This window comes from Plectropomus leopardus, chromosome 6 (genome assembly GCF_026936395.1).
Source record: "Plectropomus leopardus strain MGB_pleo_1.0 chromosome 6, ASM2693639v1, whole genome shotgun sequence".
Taxonomy (NCBI): Eukaryota; Metazoa; Chordata; class Actinopteri; order Perciformes; family Serranidae; genus Plectropomus; species Plectropomus leopardus.
In genome coordinates, this window is record NC_142181.1 from 1,288,641 (window position 1) to 1,312,895 (window position 24,255).

A 24,255-nucleotide genomic window follows, 5' to 3' on the forward strand; every position below is an offset into this window, starting at 1 on the left:
AAAGATTTAAGATTTTGGACGTCCTTGAATATTCTGATGAAAAGCAGCGCACAAACAACACACATTAATCTGCGCTGATAACTGAAAGGCACTCAGAGACGCCCCGCGGTCTGACGAAAGGCCGTTTTTCGTCCCTGGACTCGCACGTTACAGCTGCTGCTCTGTTCAGAGATGAGTTTTAATAGCGAGTTACACAATCAGAGGAGGACAGATGAATCTGAACGGCTCCGACGCTGCTGATTCGGGTTCTGATAAAGATTTAGAGGACGAGAAAGATAATATTTGAACAACTTAAATTAAATGTTTTCCATCAGCTTTATGTTTCTCCAGAGGATCAACAGAGAATGAACCCAAATTTCCAATCTGGCATGAAACATCTCAACAACTATTACTGGATGGATTGTGATGAAATGTGTTTAAAGTGTCAAATACTTTAGTCTATGACCAAATATTTTCATAACTAATGACATTCAGCTTCAGCTGAGACCAGCCCAGTCCTCAGAGGAAAACGTGAGAGTTGTACATCTCTGCAAAACAGAAAACTCATTCCATTTGTTTCTAGTTTATTAGGTTTATTTTAAGTTATTTAAGTTAATTTTTAGTTTATTTGCATTAAAAAATGCAGAAAATCCAGATGAAAAAAAGAAAAAAAAAAACATGTTAGGAGAGGTCCTTAAAACCCCGCCTTAACCTGAACAAACACACACACAAGAAAAAAAAACATTATCCCCAAAATAACATTTTACAAAAAAATATAACAAAAGATACATTTTAAAAAATGCAAAAAATGGAAAACAACAAAACATGGCCATTATTCCCTCAGATGGGTGAAGATATGAGATATGGAATAATAAATATGCATTATCGAGGGCTCATTATATACACACACACACACACACACACACACACACACACACACACACACACACACACACATATAATGAGCTCTTGATAATGCGTTCAGCAGACTGAAGGTTATATAATATATTTAGTCTTCAGCGGGGAAAACGGCTGCATATCTACGTTTAGACGCGACACCAGCGCACTTCAGTCTTCCCACAGTCTGTCCCGACCCTGCCTCTGACCGCTGACCTCCACGACCTTTGACCTCTGACTTTGGGCTGGGTTGACTGTTTACTCTGAGAGAAATCTGCTTTCACACAAACTGACAGAAAACTCACACCTCACACGTCTCCTCAGATCCTTCACTGCTGCAGAAGTACTGCAACCACACTGTGAAAATACTCATGACTCACTGCTGCAGTACTGCAAACAGTACTGCAAACAGTACTGCAAACAGTACTGCAGCAGTGAGTCATTTTCCTGCTCTGTTTTCAGCTTTGTGACGCTGCATTTACAGCTGATCCAAGAGTTTTTAAAGAGTTTCTTTAGATTCAGAAGGAGGAGAGAGCGTAAAAAGACTCAGTATTTACAAGTACAAATGCTGCATTGAAAGTTTTATCAAAAGGTACTACTTAAAGTACCAAATAACACCCTTTTACAGACTGTTGTTGTATATTATGGCTTGTTTAACTGGATTATCATTATCATTATTATTATTATTATTATTGTTATTGTTATTATTAATATTAATAATAATAATTAAATATCCACAGGAATTAGCTCAGTAAAATGTGATATTAATCTGCTGAACATTCAGTTTAAACACACAAAGTTTGTCATATTTATGCATTGATTTATTTTGAAGCAGGTCAATAATAATAATAATAATAATAATAATAACAATAATAATAATTATAATAGTGATGATGATAATAATAATGATGTTAACTATAACAATGATAAAATAGTAATAGTACTAATAATAGTGATAATAATAATAATAATAATAATAATAATAATAATAATAATAAAGTTACTGTTATATTTATCCAATTACGTGATGTTATGTTATGTCTTAGACGCAGCCTGCAGTGTGTTTGGTTCAGTCAGTGAGTACTGTACAGTATTTACTGTATGTTTGGTTCAGTCAGTGAGTACTGTACAGTATTTACAGTGTTTGGTTCAGTCAGTGAGTACTGTACAGTATTTACTGTATGTTTGGTTCAGTCAGTGAGTACTGTATAGTATTTACAGTGTTTGGTTCAGTCAGTGAGTACTGTACAGTATTTACAGTGTTTGGTTCAGTCAGTGAGTACTGTACAGTATTTACAGTGTTTGGTTCAGTCAGTGAGTACTGTACAGTATTTACTGTGTTTGGTTCAGTCAGTGAGTACTGTACAGTATTTACAGTGTTTGGTTCAGTCAGTGAGTACGGTGCAGTATTTACTGTGTTTGGTTCAGTCAGTGAGTACTGTACAGTATTTACTGTATGTTTGGTTCAGTCAGTGAGTACTGTACAGTATTTACAGTGTTTGGTTCAGTCAGTGAGTACTGTGCAGTATTTACAGTGTTTGGTTCAGTCAGTGAGTACTGTGCAGTATTTACTGTGTTTGGTTCAGTCAGTGAGTACTGTGCAGTATTTACTGTGTGTATTATCAGGTGAAGAGTGCCACCTGCTGTCTGAACACAAGAATGCAGAAATATTTTCTTTTGTTTTCAACAATATTTCTGTCGCTGTTTTCTGGTTCTTATTATCATCATTACTTTAATAATAATAGTAATTATTATTATTATTATTTAAATATCTAAATATTATAAAATTTAAAGTGTTATCTCATTAAACCAACAGCATTTCTCACTTTACAAAGATGGAAATTCTCAGATGAAGTTTTCTGAAAAATGACGGCAGGTTTTTGATGAATGAATGAGTGATGAATGAGAGGAGGAGTGATCTTACCTCAGAGACTGCTTATTTCCTGTTCCTGTCTTCACCTCCTCGTCCTCCTCGTCCTCCTTCTTCTTCGTCTTTTCTGCCGTCACACCTTCATCCTGTTTCTCCTCCTTCCTCCCAGCATCAGACTCCTCCTCCTCCTTTGACATTTTGGAGCTTGTTTCAGAGTCGGACTGTCGGATCGATCTTTTGTCTTCTGGCTTGGACATCTCTTTTAAATGGACTGATGTCTGTCCCTCAGAGTGAGAAGAGGACAGAGACTTTGTGGTCCCAAAGGACTGGGATGCCTCGTCTTTCTCTCCTTCAGACTTTAATGTGTCTGTTTTAAAGTCTTTGAGGCCGACTGCTGCTCCGTCCTCCTCTGCGTCTCCTGTCCGGTTGTTGAGAGTTTGTGTCCTCTCGGCTCTCCGTCCTGTCATCTGAGGACGTTTTGGGAACGCTTGATTCTCCTCCTTCATTAAAGCCTCCTTTGAGACGTCTCTTCTGTCCTCAATCTGTCCAGACTTGTGAGGACTGGAGTCTGGGACCTTGGCGTCCTCCAGCGTGTTTTGAGTCTCAATTTTAGATTTGATGCTTGTTGCCATGGATGCGGGAGGTGTAACCATGACAATGGGACCGGAGTCTGGGCCCTTGGCAACCTCCTGTGTGTCCCTTGTCTCCGGTTTAGATTTGTCGCTGGTTGTCGTGGATGCAGGAGGTGTTACCATAGAAGCAGGACCAGAGTCTGGGACCATGGCATCCTCCTGCGTATTCAGGTGTTTGCTGGTTGTCGTGGATGCAGGGGGCGTTACCATGGCAGCAGGACCCGAGCGAGCTGTGAGGACTCTGGTCTTCCTGTTCGCATGGCGTTGAGGAGGTCCTGAGTCCCTGTAGGAGGTGAAGGTGGGTGGTCCTCGCTGCGGGATGAGGACTCCGGGACGGACGGAGGAGGTCAGAGCCGCTGTGGACACCTCACAGCGGCGACCATGGAAACCCCGTCGACACACACAGCGGTTAGACGGCCGACACAGCCCACCATTACTGCAGCGAGGAAAACACCTGTCTGCAGGGGGAGGAGACAAGGAGAGGAGAGGAGGAGACAAGGAGAGGAGAGGAGTTATTCTAGTTTTTTTAGTTTTCATTTCATTTTTTTTTTATTTTTGTTTCTAATTCAGATTTGAGGAGGCGAGGGAGAAGGAGAGGAGACAAGGAAGGAAGGAGAGATCAGGAGAGGAGACAATGAGGGTTGACAAGGAGAGGAAGGAGGAGAGGGTGCAAGGAAACAAGTAGAGGAGATGAGGAGAGGCATGGAGAGGAGAAGAGAGGATGAGAGGAGATAAGGACAGGAGACTGAATAAGGAGAGGAGGCAGGAGACAATGAAAGGAGGGGAGGAGACTAGAAGAGAAGGTAAGGAGAGGAGGGAAAAACCAAGTGAAAAAGAAAAGAGGAAAAGAGACAAGGAGAGGAGTTAAGGAGGGTTTGCAAAGAGAGGAAAGGGGAGAGGACATGAGTAGAAGAGGAGAGGAAACAAGGAAAGGAGGCATAAAATGGAAAAAAAAACAGAAAAGAGGGACGGAGAAGAGGGAGAAGTGGCAAGGAGACAAGTAGAGGAGACAAGGAACGAAGGAAAGGAGAGGAGGTCAAAGAGGAGGAGAGGAGATAAGGAAAGGAGACTTGCCAAGGTGAGGAGATGAGGAGAGGAGAAAAGGAAAGAAGGGAAGAAGAGGAGAGGATCCGAGGAGGGTTGACAAGAAGAGAGAATAGGAGGAGAAGGAGACAAGGAGAGTAAAAGAGGAGACAAAAGAGGAGAGGAGACAAGGAGAGGAGTTAAGGAGGGTTGACAAAAAGAGGAAATAGGAGAGGACGCGAGGAGAGAAGGGGAAGAGAGAAGAAAGGAAGCAAGGAGGGAAGATGTAGAGTGCTGACAAAGAGAGGACAGAGGAAAGGACATGAGGAGAAGAGGACAGGAGACAAGGAAGGATGACTTTACATTAAGATCAAACAAGTAGGGGAGGAGGGCGGATACAACAGGAAACAAGGAAAGAAAACAAGGAGAGGAGGCAAGGAGAGGAGAGAAAGGAGGATGCAAGGAGAGGAAGGAAGGAGACGAGAAAAGGAGACAAGGGGTGGAGAGTTAACAAGGAGAGGAGAGAGGAAATGAGACAATTAGAGGAGAGAGAAGAGGACACAAGGAGAAGAGAGGAGGCAAGGAGACAACAAGAAACAAGGAGAGGAGGGGAGGAGACAAGGACAGGAGTGGAGGTGAGGAAAGAAAACAAAGAGAGGAGACGAGAAAAGGAGACAAGGAGGGGAGGCAAGAAGACGAAACAGTGAGAAGGAGGAAAGTCGAGGAGAGTAAGAGAGGAGACAAGGAGAGGAAAAGAACAAACATTTGCAGCCAGTTTTTACAGTAAATATCAGAATAGATTTGAAATAGAACTCATAAAAATCATAAAAACATCTTTTAGTTGGTTGTGTTTTTATCGGGTTTTGATGTTGTGATTTATTTACCAACAAACTTTTTTAAATCAAACAAAACAAAAGAAAAACAGCTGATTTTTATTTTTATATTTTAAAGATTTGGACGGAAACGCAGTGAGACAGAACTTGTGTGTCTGTCTTCTACACAACTCTGCACTGGTGTGTGAGTGTGCTTGTGTGTGTGTGTGTGTGTGTGTGTGTGTGTGTGTGTGTGTGTGTGTGTGTTCCCGGACTCCCAACCAGTTTCCTTCTATCAGAACAATGTGACCAAACAGTAAAGCTTTATTCTGCCAGCTCTCAGTCCACTGGGACTTAGGTGTGTGTGTGTGTGTGTGTGTGTGTGTGTGTGTGTGTGTGTGTGTGTGTGTGTGTGGTTAAGCCTCCAGACAGAGCGGTAAATCTGTTTCCATTCACGAGTTTCTGCTCTCTGCAGGACGCTCACAGCCGAGCTGAATAATCCTGAAAGAAGTGATTTGGATCTGTGTGTGTGTGTGTGTGTGTGTGTGTGTGTGTGTGTGTGTGTGTGTGTGTGTGTCTTCGTGTGTGTGTGTGTGTGTGTGTGTGTGTGCGCGTGTGCGTGTGTGTGTGTGTGTAATGTATCAGCAATCATATTGGGCTCTGCAAGAGGCCACAGGTAACTGCAATGCGATCTTTTTTATTCACCTCATTCACTTATTTTTTATTATCATTTTGGTTTTAAGTTTTAACCCATTTATCATTTTTCATATCCTCTATTTTCCTCGTATTATTTTTTGCTCAGTCGCTCTTTTCTTTCTCAGCTGCACGTAAACACAAACACACGAGTGAGCTCACTAACTGCCCAGAGTGAAATAACCAGAACACATATCAACAGAAGGAAAACCAGCATGCCTGGGTATTTTTTTGTACGTTTGTGCGTACGTTTTTGTTTCTTTGTTCGTCTGATCGAGTCTAGATTTCTGTCTCCATCTCCCTGCATGTACGCTTTGCCATCAAAACCCAGTTTTTGTTATTGTTCTTGTACTGCCCTGATGCACTCACTAAAAAAGAAAGAAAAAGAAATCATTAAGAGAGAAAATAAAAGAGAAATATGTGCTCATTACTGATATAATGAATTACTGAGTGTGCTAATGATGATAAAATCTATATCTCAGAAAAAAGGAATCGTGTTAAGGTTAAATGGACATTGTGGAGGAGTCACTTCGGGCAACAAACCAATCAATCAGAGAAAATAATTTCCAGATTAATGTATAATAAAAACAATCGTCAACTAAAGAAGAATTTCACTGCTGAAGAAATGGTCTGTTCATAAAATCATCTGGAAGAAAGATGCAAATACTTTTGAAATGTACGCATTTCATATAATGAATATATAATGCTGCAATTGAAAAAAGAAAAAAGCATGCTACGAATGACAAAAACTTGTGGCAAAAGGAAGAAAATGGGAAAAAAAACTGGAGGGAAATGGAGGGAAAAAAGGCCATAAATTGTTTTTTCTTGTTTTATATTTTTTTGAATTTCTCGCAATTTTTGGGCCATTTTTTTATTAAGCTGCCTGTTGCCCTCTGATGTTTTTGAAAGCCAATTTGCACAAGTTTCATGAGGTTACTTATGTTTTTATTTTTTTTTTTATGAATGCATACTTTTACTACAGAATTACTTTCAATGCTGGACTTCTACTCGTACCAGTGCAGTATTAGTACTTCAGCTGTAGTGCAGGATCTGAGTACTTCCTCCACAGCTGGTGAAAACATAAATAAGGTACAGTTGATTTTATAAACTGCACTTTGAGTCCGGAAATAAACAGAAACAGATCTTACTTATATACGTGTGTGTGTGTGTGTGTGTGTGTGTGTGTGTGTGTTTCCCTGCATGAGGATTATATAAACTTCAGACTCGGTATGGTAACCATAAAGTACAGCATCACTGTAAATCCACTAAGCAGCATTGATCCGGTCATAAATCCAGCTCTGCGTGCGGACTCTGGAGGCCACCTTTGAACCGCGGTCACATGACACGGCAGCAGTCCGCCGTACGTAAGGACGCATCTGTGCTGACTCAGCAGTTTCAGGACGGATGCGACGGCGCTCGACTAACCTGCTCCATGTAGGTCGTTTTATGAAACGTTTTCCTAAAACGCTTTGAGGCTGAAATAAAAACTGAGCGTCTGATGAGCTGAAGACTCTGCGGAGGTTTGAAGTTCCTGCAGAGACAAAAATCATCGGAATGCAGCGTGTACAGTTTTAAGTCTTTAACTAAAGACAGCGTTAAATATCAGAGCTGCAACAGTTTATTCTGACACACAGTTTGTTTTGGCCGCGTCTGTGATGTTTGGTGGTTAAGCTTCAGCTCTGAGCCACACCGGCGATAAGTCCGAATCATTCACACATCCAAACACGTACACACAGGGCCCAGGTTCAAAAACACCAGGATTCCCCTTTAACTGCTACTAATCAAAATCAGTATCGGCCCTGAAAAACCTAAATCGGTTGTCCCGTAGTTTAGAGCGCACTGTTTCATTTAGGGTTAAAATATATTTAAAATAACGTTAAAATAACTATTCTGCACACAAATAGCCGCCCAAAGTAATCTAACCAACCGTCTGTAAAGTTTTGAAACGATTTTTCTGAGCTCCAGGTGAGTTTTTATTGAGCAGCGACATCAGTTTCCTGTTAGAGGAACTTTAATATCTGCAGCTGTTTTACTACGACATGACGGCCACGAGCCAACACGAGAGACGAGGAAACAGACGTGCTGAACATGTGTTTGAGTACAGAATATAATAAACCCAACTCTGATTTAATCTGAGTTATCGTCAGCACGTGCGATCATCATTTACACTTTATTAGTTTGACTTATTCTTTAAAACACCAACCAGCCGACGTGGAAGAAAAAAAACAATTTTTTATTTACCTCTTTACTGAAGTATTCAGTTTACTTTTTCCCCTGTTTTTAGTACATTTATGATTATTATAGAATAGATAGATAAATAAATAAATAAAGTAATGGGTGAAGTAATAAATAAATCTTGAGATGTGGAAAAAGTACTCAATCTTTCACCAAAGTAAAGCAGTACTACCTCAGTGTTTCAGCTGCTGGAGCCATTTGGAGTCCCCAGCAGTGACACTGAGGTTTGGCTCAGAGTGGGATAACAAACGGTGGCATCGCTGTGTACTCACGTTTGGTGCATCGCTTGGTTCTGGGCGACAAAATCCATCCAACACAACACCGACCTCCACAGACGTGAGGACTGCAGACAGACAGACGGAGAGTTCGTCATCAATAGACATTATTTACATTATTTCACCAGTTATCAATATTTTCAAGCCCTTTTTTCAGGTCATTGTTTGTTTGTTTGTTTGCTTGTTATTGTTGTTGCTGCTCTTGTTTTTGTAACTTTTTTCTTTGGTTTTTTTCTTATTTTCAGGTAATTTCCTTTTACTTTTTTTGCAATTTTTTTAGTCATTTTGGTGCCTCGTTGCCTTTTCCCCATGTTTCTTTTCTTTAAATACATCAATTTACTCTCAAGGGGTTAATTATATACCCCATTTGCTTCAATTCACCGAGAATTTTCAACTTTTTTGGATTCTCTGTTCACAGTAAAGGCATGCCAGAAAAAGTTTTCCTCAAGAATTCGACGTGACACGGAGAGAGTAACTGATTTTAATTACATAATTTCAATATGTAACTGAGAGAATTATAAATACACTCTTCTGGATATTTTTCCTCCTTTTTTGATTAATAATATTATCTAATTTTCAAATAATAACCTTTGCTCTTTTGTTTTTTGTTTTTTTTTAACTTCCATTGGAAAATTTCAGTAAATTTATCAAACTCGTAGACGTTCAGTCTGAACACAGATTACAGCTGCCCCCCAAATAAATACTTTATTTACTTTACAAAATCTGCAGATTAGTTTCTGCATTCTGACTCAGACGAAGCGTTTCTGCAAAGATTCGTCCGTTTTCTTTTCCGTCAGTGCGATGAAGCAGCTGCAGGTCGAGGCTGTTTCGGACGATTATTCTGCAGTCAAACTCTTTCAACAAGTGGATTTTTTTATTTCTTTTGCTCCATCTGGTGAAGATTTGGAGCTCGTGTTCTTCTGTGAAGCTCCTGATGGATTTAAAGTTCCTGTCATCTGTTGCTCTTACAGCGAGACAAACTGCTAACGTCTGCTTTCACTCATCCAACAGCTGCTTATTCTCCCGTTTTTATTAATAATGTGTGTCTGCAGGCAGCCCAGCGGCCTTCTGGGAAAGAGACTCAATTAGCAGATCAACACTGGGTCAGACGACCTCCGACCCCCCCCCCAAAGTCACAGCTGTGTGTAACAGGAAGTGTGTGTGTGTGTGTGTGTGTGTGTGTGTGTGTGTGTGTGTGTGTGTGTGCTCGTTTGAGTTTCACCTCATTTGAAAAGATCACTTAACTTTATTTATAAAGTTTCAGAGCGCAGCATGTGTCCAGGAAAGAGACAAAACTACAACTTTAACCCTTTGAAACTGCAGCAAAGTGGTTTGATTTCTTTAAGTAAATATGTATAATAAATAATAAATATAAGTCTAAAAAAGACCTCAATAGTATACATTTCATTTCATTTTTTTTCTTATTATTTTCTGTAATATAATATAAATATGTAAGAGAATCATAAATATATTTTTCTGGAGGGATTTCTCCCCTTTTTTTAAATAATTAATTAATTAATAATTAATTAATTAATACATTTAATTTATTTTTTTGCAGTTGGTAAGTGATTTCTTATAATTATACTTTTCTGGAAATTTTCCCTCATTTTATGATAATAACTTATATTATCTAATTTTCAAATAATTTCCTTTTCACTTTTGCAGTTTATGTTGCTTTTTAGTCATTGCTTTTTATTTTTATTTTTTTATTTTTAGTAACATCATTTAAATACATAACTACTATTGCCTTTCCCCAAGCTAATTTTCAAATATTTTTTTATTTTTATTTATTTTCAGTTTGCAAGACATTTCATGGCAAGTTGCTCATTTTGTTTTTTCTGTGTTTTTTAAGGAAATTTAACTTAAATTAACTTTAATTTTCTCATGTTACAGACATTTAAATGCTAGTGAAAAGCGTCTGAGTGCGAGTCGTGAAAACTGATGTTGATCCAGCTGTTAAAGTTGATGCAGTTACATATTTTTTGACACAGAAAATCAGTCAGATCCACCTGAGATAAAGTGTTTAAACCAGTGTGTGCACTATGTAAGAAGTTAAAACTGGTAAAAAGATTTAAAAAGGACTCAAAGCTGATGAAGCAGAGCAGAAAGCGGAGCGGAGGACGGAGAGACGAGAGACGAGAGACGAGAGTGTTTTTTAAATGCAGTGTGGACTCAGCTCCTCTGCAGAGGATTTAATCATTACTCACAGTGTACTGAGTGTATTGTCGCAGCAGAGGAGGCCCCACTTCACACACTGAGACCTGTGTGTGTGCGTGTGTGTCTGAACAGAGCTTTACCATTAACACACACACACACACACACACACACACACACACACACACACACACACACACACACACACACACAGTGTTGAACCTGTATACACACAGACAGTCTGCTCGGCCCCGGCCGTCAAAATCGCTCCCCGTTTGATATAAACATCGAACTTCCACCAAAAACTAAAAGATGAAAGTGAAATTTAAGTTTTGCTTTGTTGATTTTTTTTGTCGTGCGTTTTTAACGCAATGTAATGTTGGATGTTGGATGTTGGATGTTGGATGTTGGATGTCGGGACACTTAAAGGAGACATCTGCTGAGCTGCAGACCAACAAACACAAACAAATAACACAAACGGTTGTTTTTTCTCGAGTCACTGTCGTGTTTCTGCAGCTTTTTAGGAAACAGACGTGGGTGAGCGACCTGTCGCTGGTCAGTCCCACAAAAAGGCGTTTTTTTAATTTTGACTGCTGGATTTGCGACACGAAAAGTGTTTGTTTTGTTTTGTGTTGCTCCAACTTCATGACCTCAAAACACACAAACACAACCAAGACGGGAGAACGACTTCCCGACCCGAAAACTACAACGCCCGCAGCATCAAACGCTCTCCATCATGAAAAGTACTTTTTAAAGTTGCCAAAAATGTACCTGATTAACCCTTTGTAACCTAGGAAAATTAGTTTGATTTCTTTCAAAAACATGGGAAGAAGGAAAGGAGCAACCTAACGAGACCTGGCCCAAAAATGTGCCAAAAAAAAAGAGTACAAAATAAAAACAAACAGAAACCTCACCTGACCTAAAAAAGTGCTGAAATGTTACATGGTTATTTAATATGATTTAACAACATAATTTAAAATATAAAAATAACATATTATAAATACACTTTTCTAGACATTTTCCTTATTTTTGGGAACATTTTCTAATAATCAGCTTTTTTTTTTATTCCTTGCAATTTGCAGGATATTTCTTGCCCGGTTGGTCATCGTGTTTTTTTCCATGTTTTCAAATGAAATTGAACCAATTTGTTGGATTCAAAGCGTCAGATCGTGAGCGGCGTCTGAACGACAATGCAGGTTAAAAAAATATATATATATCTTTCAACTTCTGAATAAGCGATAAAACAAATGAAATAGTTTTGGTTATCAGAGATTGATTCTGATGCGGTTTAGGTCTGTTTTTTTTAGTATTTTTTTATTTTTTTCGGTGAACGGCAGTAAAATCAGCGTTCTGCTGAATGAAGGTCGACACTTGAGATCAGGTCTGAGCGGCTTCACAGACGCTCTCTTGTTCTGCCTGAAAGTCGTCGTGAGGAGAAAACACGAGCGTCAGCAGAAAGCGATCGAGTAACAGCGTCGTCTGTGTTCGCCTGGACAACAGCTTCCACTTCAAATACAAAAATCCTCCTTTCTTCCTCCTGAGGACACCGAGCGCTCTGTGGACTCGCACTTTTCATCTCCCACGCAGAAGCCGAAGCTTCACTTCAGACGCATCGTTTCACATCAGATTCACCGAAAACAGCTGCAGCTCCGGTTAACCCTTTGAGACTGTTTGATGTTTATTAGATGCTTTTCATCCTTCCTGTTCCGATGTCTCTGAATGTCCGCTCGCTATTATTCTCCGCTGATGTCTCCGCTGGTGTTTCGGCCAGTGTCCGCTCTGATTCTCCACTGGTGTCTCCAAATGTCCACCCGGCTCTCATTCTCCGCCAGTGTGTGCCGGTGTCTCCAGCGGTGTCTCCGCCAGTGTCTCCAAATGTCCACTCTGCACTCATTGTCCTTCAGGTGATCTCAGTCTCTTCTAGGACACCAAAATGTCTCGATCCGGTCCTGATTCTGTCATTTATTAGCGAGCTCGCTGCTCACAGTAACCGCTGAACACCGGAGTAAGAGGCCGCCGTCTCCCCCCTCCGTCCTCCTGCTCTGTGTGTGTGTGACGGGGACATGATGAGGGGACATGATGAGGGGACATGATGAGGGGACATGATGAGGGGACATGATGAGAGGACACGCTGGACGCGGTCTGCGTTCAGGTGTCGTGGGTCTCGGTTCTGCTGAGAGAATAAACTGATGTCTGATGTTTGATGTAAATGTGCAGAGATCACAGCAGAGCCGTCACTTAGGGACGGTTCGATAATTTGCCCAGCTTTTTGTCTGAAATGTCGGGATTTTTTTAATGAAAATGCACAATTTAAATTCATCTGTGCTCAGCACATCTCAGCCTTTCAGACGCTCAGGTAATGAAAAACAAACAAAAAGAAGTTTGGCCACGTGCTGGAAAATATCGGTTTATTGGTGAAAATAATCATTGTCGTGCATCACTGTTTAAAACAGAAACGGCTGTTTATCTCATTCACTGATCAGATAGAGCGATAAAAGAATAAAAGTTTTTTCTGCTGCAGTTTTGACTGAGAAACTGTGACATTTTAGGTCGTAAGACTTTAAAGAAGTATTTCACAGCTGTAAAGTAAAACTGCTCCGACATGACCAGATTCCCTTTTTGCTCAAAATTTAGAAAACCTACAATGACCAGAATGCACTGCGCTGCTCCTGCTAGAGGGTAAAGAAATGTGGGCTCATCTGTTTGACACAATCGATGATACCAAACAATCCTGTGCAACAGTTAACCCGTTAAAACCTGCGCAAATTGGCCTGATTTTTTTTTTTTTTTCAAAACATGGGAAAAAGGTAATGAGCGACTTCGGAGGGAATTGCCCCCTAATTAGCAAGAAATTAGGAAAAAGTACTAGAAAATAAACCAACAATTAGCAAAAAAACAGAGAAATGATCTCCTGCAAACATGCTTCGAACTGCTAAAAAGAATGTATAATAATTTTAAATTGATTTTTAAATATCTAATTATAACCACAGTTCACTGTCACGCTGTATTCAGAGTATTTTTACTGCTTTGCCTCGCAGTCACAGACTTTTCCTTTGGCATCTGCAGCCAGTCAGCTGTTTGGGGCATAAAGCGCTGCTCGTGATCCGAAAGAATCAAAACTTTATGTTCAACTCAACACAGCGTACACGACGAGCGACGAGCGACGAGCGACGAGCGACGAGAGACGAGCGACGAGCGACGAGAGACGAGAGACGAGCGACGAGCGACGAGCGACGAGCGACAAGCGACGAGAGACGAGCGACGAGCGACGAGCAACGAGTGATGAGGGCTGCGGGCGCTCGCCGTCAGCCAACGTGAGCCAACATCCCACTGACGGTTTGGTGTGTCACAACTTTAACAGGACGGACTCTTTCGTCTTTTCACACACTCATACAAACCTCTTTAAAACTGCTGTTTACACACACACACACACACACACACACACACACACACACACACACACGTTTGTAAGCCTGGTCAGTCAGTTCATAGGGTTTAGGATTAGTGTGTGTGTGTGTGTTTGACTTTGCATCCGTCACTTGACCGTCAGTGAGACTTGCATTTGAGGCTGTTTACACACACACACTCACACACACACACACACACACACACTCACACACACTCACACACACACACACACACACTCAAAATTTCACACATTCCTGAGGTGTCTGCAGTCTGACATACCTGACACATGCTGATTGGTCAGATGCTTCATGGCCTCACACACACACACACACACACACACACACACACACATTAAAACGACATTAAATTTCGTTCAGACCTTCATGTTCTCCGGAGGATGAATCCTGCAGAGTTTAAAGGATCAGACTGAAACAGCTGAACTTTCTCCCGCTCTGAATTCCTTCAGTGTTCGTTGTTTAGGTTTTTACCAGGAATAAATTTTTAAAAAGCCAAATACGTATTAAACTCTGTAGATTCACCGCTGAGGTCACGTTTAGACGAGAACGGCCCGACCAAAAACACAACAGTCTTTCCTTTGCGTGTTTTAAAAAAATCTGTTATCAAAATATGATAACATTGTGAGAACGATCGACGCGTACGTGCATCTGCACAAAAACACCGAAAACGCTGCAGTATGCACACCAGGCCAGTGTGTGGCGGTGTGACTTTGCAATGACACACGGTGACAGAAGGGGCGGCATTTTCAAAAGATTACGCTCTGAAACCCGGTTTCAAAAGTCTGCGTTTTCAGGCCCCCAACTGCGACGAAAGTTTCACTTTTCATGCAAAAAAAAACGCGTTAACGGGCCCTAAAACTGTGTGCACACACAGAGGCAGAAATGTGAATATGAATTCTTTTAATCATGTTCATCAAACCGTGTGTACGTCTGATTCTGATTTATAAATCTCAATCATTGTTACGCACGAGCCTCAGTTTCACCCCCACAGTTCACCATGAATGGACGCAGAAACGCCCTGAAACACGCGTGTGCATTCTGACACGCGAGCCCCTCCACCATCATCACAGCCGTCAGTGAGAAGAAACAGAGTCCTTATTCATAATGATGAACAGGAGAGAAAAATAAGGGCTTGTGAAATTATACCAAATCATGACATAAATGAATAAATACACGTACACAAGCCGAAATGAGTGATGAAATGCGCCGTCCCAGTCACCCAAATGTTACATGAAAAACAGTTCAGGGTCAGTTATCACAAAAGGGGCGTGTCATGTGATCATTTTTGTGTCCTAAATGTAGTCCAGATTGTGTATTTGAGTGTAATCAGTGAATTTGCAGCTCAGCTCCTACAATAAGTCTAAAATACACTGTGGAAACTAAATAGTTACATTCAGACTGTTCAGGTCCAAAAATGCTCCATTGAAACCCATTCAAACTGACATTTTTGATCCCACAGCCATCAGAGCAGAAAAACAGGACTTGTATTATTTCTGGGTGTCATTCTGGGCTTTTGACTCTGAATTTGTCATTTTGACTATTTTCCACCTGATGAGGTCATTTTGACCATATTTGGCATATGGAGGAAATACATGCTATTTCCACTAGGTGACCTGTCACAAACCTGGCATTTAAAGAGTTTAATTTCTGAAAATCAATGAATTTGTCGTTTATGATTAGGAGTGATGCTTACTAAAATAGACAATCATATCAATTAAAAATAGTTTTTATAGTCTGATTTCAAAGGGGCATTTTATGTGCAGAGCTCTGTGAGTATTTGACAATGCACAAAATAATAATAATTATAAAAATAATAAAAATCAGTGTTGCTGCTAATCACTGACATATCCCAGGCTGTGATAATCTAAATAAATTAAATCTAATTTTTAAAAAATAAAATAAAAAATCTACTTTAAATTTAATATGGTGTCAACATGACAAAAACATGACATTTAGAAAGTTACAATTCTGAAAATTAAGGAATATTTGATATTCATGATTTGGACTGGTGTAGCTTAAAAAAATAACTCATATAATCATATTGATGTATAATATTTTAAAGCTTGATTGTAAAAAGCATTTCTGTGCAGAGCGATATGAGTGTGATATTAAAGCGGCCCAAAGGGTTAAAGTCAGTAAATAAACACAAAATACAGCCATTGAAAGTTGTATATCCTATCTTAGAAGAAAACATTTTAAAAAATAAAATAAAAAACATCCCCCAGTGCTTGACATGCCTCCTCCTTTTTGCACCGCCCCCTCTCCTCTCATAAATAACGAACAGTCCCTAACTCTAAAAACTGCAGTCAGATAATTCTCTAATCTTTGCATGAGTTTGTTCTGGACATTTTGGATAATTTATCAAAAAATAACATTATTAAAATGTGTGAACCAGCAGCTCACCCGGTCAGAGGGGCCCTCCTGCCGCCGGTCCTCTCCCCGGCTCCTCTCACCGCCGCCGGCCGCGGGGCTGTCGGTCTCCCGGGGCTCTGCCTCCTCCCGCCCCCGGGCTGCACGCCTCCGTCCTCCCGCTCCGGAGGATGCTGAGCCGCGGTGTGAAGAGTTAAAATCCAAACGCACCACAGAGAAACCCGCATCCTCACACAGTGCTGACAATGATCTTTGATTTCTTGATAATCGATCAGGAGACCGGATGATGCATCGCGCGTGTTTGCAGAGAGTGTGTGAGCCGTGACCAAAAAGTTTGAGACCACACACACACACACACAAACACAAACACACTCATCCGGCTTCTGGCTTTTTTTCTGCTGTAACCAATAGGAGCAGAGAACAGCTGCTCCTCTGCTCCTATTGGCTGAGAGCAGGAGAGCCTCTGATTGGCCAATAAGAAGGAAGGAAAGGAAACAAGGAGAGAACTGAAGGATGTTTCATTTATGGTTTAATTTTCAGTATTTTAAAACTAATTATGTCTTTACAATGTGCTGTATAATTTGAAAAATGATCGATTAAAAAGTTACTTTTTCTTATCTTTGACGTAAATATATTTTTATTTAAACAGCATTAAAAGTAACACCAATGATATTTGAACATTTTGTGGTTTAAGTGTTCAATTTAAGTAAGTATGTAAAATACTCTATTACAATAAAAGCCTTTCAAAAATCTTACTTGAGTAAAAGCTCAAACCTATAAGCATCAAAATACTGTATATATATATATATATATCATGCTTTTGCAATATTATACTTGAGGATGTTCTTTAACGTCATTTGAGCAAAACAGTGATGCAGTTAGTTTCTCGTACAGTTAGTTCAGTTAGTTAGCATCACTAGTTATGTAACTATTACCAACAAAATAAAAATGTATTATCAAAAGGAATTCATGTTTTTTGGGCACTCTGCTGCTTTTGCGTGATCCCTGTTTCCGTGGAAACAAAGCACTGCAAATCTGCTGTTAAACACAATTTAAGATACATTTTACACACCAACAGATATGTGACCTACAATCATTAAAATCAGAAATCAAAACAGTAAAACTGGAGTTTTGTTGTTTCTGTTTCAGCTTTATTATAGAGATAATTGATTATATATTGATGAAGTTCAGAGTAAAATAACAATCATAAAACACTGACAACATACAACAGTTATAAATGCAAAAAAGACTCAAACTCCTTCACATGTAATAAAAAAATCACAGAATAATTTGATTTAAAATGACGCATCAGTTCAATAACAAGATCAAAATCAGTCAGATGATCCAAAATAAAAGCTGAGGTCAAAGCAATGTTGACAGATGAATGAGTGAAAGCAGAGCGCCCCCTGCTGTGTGTCAGGCTGCAGCCACACGTCCCAGCTGTTCACCCCTCTAACAGACACAAATCCGTCCTTTCTGTTTGTTTTTTCCATTGTTTATGAGGTTCCCGACATAAGTAGTTATCGGTTATCACGCCCAGAAATTTATTTTCATGCACTTGCTCTGTTTGGATATCATTTAACATTATATTGAATTTGTTATTGATTTGCCGGTTTCCAAATACTATTTTTACGTAAATTTTACATAAATTCAGTGATAAGTGGTCCTGGTCCTCCGGTTCACCTCGACCACAACAACACAGAGCGTCAGCAGCAGAGCGCTGAGCACCGCCCATCTCACTTTGTAGAAGGTGGAGTGAACCCCAAACGGATCTCTGTACTTTAACACTATTTTACTGGTCGACACACACTGATGATATCCCCAAGTAACTGCACACCAATACTCTCCTGCGTCCTTCAGAGAGACATTAGAGACAAACAAACTCCCGTCATCATCAGACTGACTCACTCTGCTCAGACTCTGACCAAACCGTGTATTAAAAACTCTGCCTTCTGTTCGGTTTGACTTGAAGAACCAAAGAGGCCACCGACCCTTTTCCTGATCTTTGCATGTGAGAGTGACGTTTTCTCCCTCTGAGAAGAGCTCGACAGCAGGAGGACCAAATTTAGGACACACCAACAGATGATACCTTTTCACACTGACAGCAGTTTTACAGTCGTACCAACCTGTGTGATCTAACGTCAGTGATGAAAACACCAGAGAGTAGTTCTGGTCCACTGAGGACACAGTCTGGTTTGGATGTTCGTTATAGGTGTTGTCTATCTCCCACTTTGGCGGCTGATCGTCACTGAAATCAGTCCAAGCACACGGCAGCACAGCCGTCTGTCCCTCTGAGCCGTAGATCATCTCTTTGTCCAGCTTTAACCCGACAGAGTAACTGCTGACACACTGCTGCTGGTCCATCCTCAGACACCTGAACTCTGTCTTGGCTGTTGTTGTGAAGTTAAAAACACGAAGATCTGATGTGTTTTTCACCACTTGGTATCTTCCTCCATCCTCGTCTATCACTGATGTCTCATTGTCCCCAAAAACTCTGCTCCATATTTCCTGTTTGTGTCTGAAGTCACGTTTGAGCCACAGGACGTCCTGATGGTCAGTCGCTCCGAAACATCGCAGATCCTTTGTTCCTCCAGGTGTCATGTCATAAGTATATCCATCTCCATCCACGTGACTGCAGACGATGACGGTGGTGGTCTTGTCGTGTGTGACTCTGCCGTCGGTCCAACACTCCTCTCGGTACGGGCCGGAGTCTGAGTGGGTCAGGTCGTGGATCTCGTAAGAAGAGATGTTGTGCGTGCTGACGACCGAGAGTCGTCGTTTCGGGTCTTCAGGTGCCGTGGAGTTGTGGGACCAGAGGTCAGAGGTGTTCAGCAGGACCAGCTTCTCCTCACCGACAAACCTGGAGATCAGGCAGGAGTCGGCCTCCTCGGGGAGACTGAAGCTGTAAGAGTCCCGTTCCCGCTTGATGCTGATGAGTTGTTGTGCGTGAATGTTGTTGATGAGAGCAAACAGCAGGAAGCAGAGCTCTGTGACTGCAGCCATTCTGCTCCGAGGTCTCCGTCTGAGAGTCCCACAAACACTGACCCCTCATGAGCTCCGTGTCAGCCCTCATCAGCAGCTTCGCTCTGCTGTTGCAACATCGTCAAATCTTTATCTCTTCATCGGTGGAAACTCTGGCTCTCGGTAAGCTAATCTATGTCACAGCCCTCTCCTTGTATTGGCTCAGTTTGTCAGTAAATAGTTAGATAACATCTTTTGCACTTGTGTGTTTTTGCTTTAATATATTGTACGTGAAGAAATACCTCTTGAAAGTAAAAGCTTTCTATTAAATATCACATAAAAGTGTCGACCTCTGCTGTTTCAAGAACTCAAAAACCTTAAATCTTTAAACATCATTACATATTTCAGTGTGAATAAATGTGTCCGCTCTCATCAGCAGCTTCTCTCTGTGGTCGGAACGACGTGACTTCTTTATCTCTTCATCATCCGAAACTTTGACACATGCGGCTCTCGATCAAGTAATCTCTGTCCTTCGCAGGTGTCTAAAAGCCTCACAATATGTGCCTAACTTGTGTTAATTTTCAGGTAATTTTCTCGTACTTTTTTACTAATTTCTTGTTAATTTTTGGGTCTTTGCCTTTAAAAGACCCAAAAATCTGATCCAAACACCCAACAGGAGGTTTGCTGGTTTCAGACTCACCTCCGGCCGTCCCCGTCTCCTGGTTCTGTCCCAGCGGCAGCAGGAACTCAGACTGCGTCAGCTCCTGATTGGCTGCCAAAGCGGACAGCAGCGCGGGCTTGACGATCTCATTGGTGGAGGCGGAGGAGGGCGATGCGGCTGCGGCGACAGCGGTGGGGGCAACGGGGATCTGGCAGAACTTCCCGGTGAAGTTTGGCGGGCAGAGACAGCGGTCCCTCTGGAGTCTTTTTTATCTATAAGAGGGGAGAGGTGGTGCAAAAAAGGGACATGTCAAATAATTTTTTAAGCACTGGAAAGGGCCTTTCTATTTTGGCATTTATTTTACCATCCATCCATCCATTTTCTTCTGCCTATCCGTGGTCGGGTCGCGGGGGCAGCAGCCTAAGAAGGGAAGCCCAGACTTCCATCTCCTCGGCCACTTCGTCCAGTTCTTCCCGGAGGATCCCGAGGCATTCCCAGGCCAGCTGGGAGACAAAGTCTCTCCAGCATGTCCTGGGTCTTCCCTGGGTCTCCTACCAGTGGGACGTGCCTTGAGCACCTCACCAGGGAGGCGTCCTAATTAGATGCCCGAGCCGCCTCATCTGGCTCTTCTCAACGCGGAGGAGCAGCGGCTCTACTCCAAGCTCCTCCCGGATGACCGAGCTTCTCACCCTATCTCTAAGGGAGAGCCAAGCCACCCTACGGAGGAAACTCATTTCGGCCGCTTGTACCCGCGATCTCGTTCTTTCGGTCACTACCCAAAGCTCGTAACCATAGGTGAGGGTAGGAATGACGATCGACTGGTAAATCGAGAGCTTTGCCTTGTGGTTTAGCGACCTCTTCACCACGACAGATCGGTGCAGAGTCCGCATTACTGCAGTTAGTTTCTCGTACAGTTAGTTCAGTTAGTTAGCATCACTAGTTATGTAACTATTACCAACAAAATAAAAATGTATTATCAAAATGAATTCATGTTATTTGGGCACTCTGCTGCTTTTGCGTGATCCCTGTTTCCATGGAAATAAAGCACTGCAAATCTGCTGTTAAACACAATTAAAGATACATTTTACACACCAACAGATATGTGACCTACAATCATTAAAATCAGAAATCAAAACAGTAAAACTGGAGTTTTGTTGTTTCTGTTTCAGCTTTATTATAGAGATAATTGATTATATATTGATGAAGTTCAGAGTAAAATAACGATCATAAAACACTGACAACATACAACAGTTATAAATGCAAAAAAGACTCAAACTCCTTCACATGTAATAAAAAATCACAGAATAATTTGATTTAAAATGAAGCATCAGTTCAATAACAAGATCAAAATCAGTCAGATGATCCAAAATAAAAGCTGAGGTCAAAGCAATGTTGACAGATGAATGAGTGAAAGCAGAGCGCCCCCTGCTGTGTGTCAGGCTGCAGCCACACCCACACACAGCTACACAAAGAAAACACACACAGTATACATACATACAATATATACAGGTATATCTGCACCCTGACAGGGTCAAAGGTCAACCTCTGACCTCCAAAACTCCTCCATTATTTTTATTTGAATCTGTTTTTAAATCATTGTGTTTTTATAGATCTAATTTCCCAGCTTACATTTCACCTCTTGCACATTTTAAATTTTATTCACTCAGCAACAATAATTACAACAATAATAACATCACACACTCTGAGTGCAGTTTTTGTTGGTTGTCTCTCTGTCTGTCTCTCTGTCTCTGTCTCTTTTGTGTCCCCGTTGAAATGTCTCCTTGCCAGAATGTCTCACGTGTTTTCAGATCCAGAACACAGTGTATCAGAGACATTTGGTCCTTCTAAACATTTTTACAAGGACTGCAAATAATTTTTTTTTTTAAAGAATCAAGGCATTAAATTCAAATTAAACTGAAATTAAAAGGTTTCATGCAGAAGCTTTTTATACCTCCCTTTAAGCTGATTATTTTCTCATTAATGACTCATTTCTTCCCACATTTATGTTTTGAAAATAAAGAAAAATTAAAAATATACAGAAAAAATAATACATTTTTGTGTTTCAATCACCTAAATTGATAATCACATCAGTATTACATTTTTTGACCATCATATTTTTTTAAAAACCTTTTTTCTTTTTTTAATTTTCGGAGTGAGCTGCACAGTTTAACTCCTCGTCGCAGCTGTTGACCCCTCTGACAGACACACATCTGTCCTTTCTGTTTGTCTTTGAGACACAAATCAAATGTCTCTCTCTCATTTCAAACAGCTTCTGAATGCAGTTAGGAGGAAAATTATTTGTTGCTTTGAAAATTATCAATTATAATTATTATTACTCTTTAGACTTTTGTTATTATTGTTTTTTTAGACATTTTGTTTTTTCCATTGTTTATGAGGTTTCCAACATAAGTAGTTATCGGTTATCACGCCCAGAAATTTATTTTCATGCACTCGCTCTGTTTGGATATCATTTAACATTATATTGAATTTGTTATTGATTTGCCGGTTTCCAAATACTATTTTTACGTAAATTCAGTGATAAGTGGTCCTGGTCCTCCGGTTCACCTCGACCACAACAACACAGAGCGTCAGCAGCAGAGCGCTGAGCACCGCCCATCTCACTTTGTAGAAGGTGGAGTGAACCCCAAACGGATCTCTGTACTTTAACACTATTTTACTGGTCGACACACACTTATAATATCCCCAAGTAACTGCACACCAATACTCTCCTGCGTCCTTCAGAGAGACATTAGAGACAAACAAACTCCAATCATCATTGATCAAGCTCACTCTGCTCCTGCTCAGACCAAAAAGTACATGAACAAGTCTGCCTTTTGTTTGGTTTGACTTGAAAAACCAAACAGGCCCCCGATCCTTTTCCCGATCTTTGCATGTGAGAGTGACGTTTTCTCCCTCTGAGAAGAGCTCGACAGCAGGAGGACCAAATTCAGGACACACCAAAATCCAGTATGATTTAATTCTGGTAGAGGTTTTACAGTCGTACCAACCTGTGTCATTTAAAGTTAGTGATGAAAACACCAGAGAGTAGTTCTGGTCCACTGAGGACACAGTCTGGCTTGGTTGTCCGTTGAAGCTGTTGTCGATGTCCCACTTTGGCAACTGATCATCACTGAAATCAGTGAGATTGCACGGCAGCACAGCCGTCTGTCCCTCTGAGCGGTAGATTATTTCAGAAGTCAGATGTACATTTACAGTCAAGCTGTAATCACACTGCTGTTGTTTCATCAGCAGACAAGACAACACTTTTAAGGCTGTTGTTGTGAAGTTAAAAACACGAAGATCTGATGTGTTTTTCACCACTTGGTATCTTCCTCCAACATTGTCCATCACTGATGTCTCATTGTCCCCAAAAACTCTGCTCCATATTTCCTGTTTGTTTCTAAAGTCACGTTTGAGCCACAGGACGTCCTGATGGTCAGTCGCTCCCTCACATGTCAGATCCTTTGTTTCTCCAGGTGTCATGTCATAAGTATATCCATCTCCATCCACGTGACTGCAGACGATGACGGTGGTGGTCTTGTCGTGTGTGACTCTGCCGTCGGTCCAACACTCCTCTCGGTACGGGCCGGAGTCTGAGTGGGTCAGGTTGCGGATCTCGTAAGAAGAGATGTTGTGCTTGCTGACGACCGAGAGTCGTCGTTTCGGGTCTTCAGGTGCCGTGGAGTTGTGGGACCAGAGGTCAGAGGTGTTCAGCAGGACCAGCTTCTCCTCACCGACAAACCTGGAGATCAGGCAGGAGTCGGCCTCCTCGGGGAGACTGAAGCTGTAAGAGTCCCATAGCCGCTTGATGCTGATGAGTTGTGTGTGAATGTTGTTGATGAGAGCAAACAGCAGGAAGCAGAGCTCTGTGACTGCAGCCATTCTGCTCCGAGGTCTCCGTCTGAGAGTCCCACAAACACTGACCCCTCATGAGCTCCGTGTCAGCCCTCATCAGCAGCTTCGCTCTGCGGTCTGAACATCGTGACTTCTTTATCTCTTCATCGGTGGAAACTCTGGCTCTCGATAAGCTAATCTATGTCACAGCCCTCTCCTTGTATTGGCTCAGTTTGTCAGTAAATAGTTAGATAACATCTTTTGCACTTGTGTGTTTTTGCTTTAATATATTGTACGTGAAGAAATACCTCTTGAAAGTAAAAGCTTTCTATTAAATATCACATAAAAGTGTCGACCTCTGCTGTTTCAAGAACTCAAAAACCTTAAATCTTTAAACATCATTACATATTTCAGTGTGAATAAATGTGTCCGCT

At 41.1% G+C, this 24,255-nt stretch overlaps 2 protein-coding genes across 2 annotated transcripts in view; both read right to left on the reverse strand.

Moving 5' to 3' along the window:
- Positions 1 to 16,701, reverse strand: part of ltbp4 (latent transforming growth factor beta binding protein 4) — a 77,545-nt gene extending 60,844 nt beyond the window's left edge. Inside the window, 3 exon segments of the mRNA XM_088078450.1 lie at positions 2,801 to 3,836; positions 8,414 to 8,484; positions 16,399 to 16,701. Of these exon segments, the coding sequence (XP_087934576.1) occupies positions 2,801 to 3,836; positions 8,414 to 8,484; positions 16,399 to 16,592 (1,301 nt within the window). The 5' untranslated portion in view covers positions 16,593 to 16,701.
- An 806-nt stretch (positions 16,702 to 17,507) lies between these two features.
- Positions 17,508 to 20,121, reverse strand: LOC148189280 (uncharacterized). The gene has a single exon (XM_088078260.1). The coding sequence runs from the start codon at positions 19,366 to 19,368 to the stop codon at positions 18,016 to 18,018; it is 1,353 nt and encodes a 450-aa protein (XP_087934386.1). The 5' UTR covers positions 19,369 to 20,121; the 3' UTR covers positions 17,508 to 18,015.
- Between the last annotated feature and the right edge of the window lie 4,134 nt (positions 20,122 to 24,255).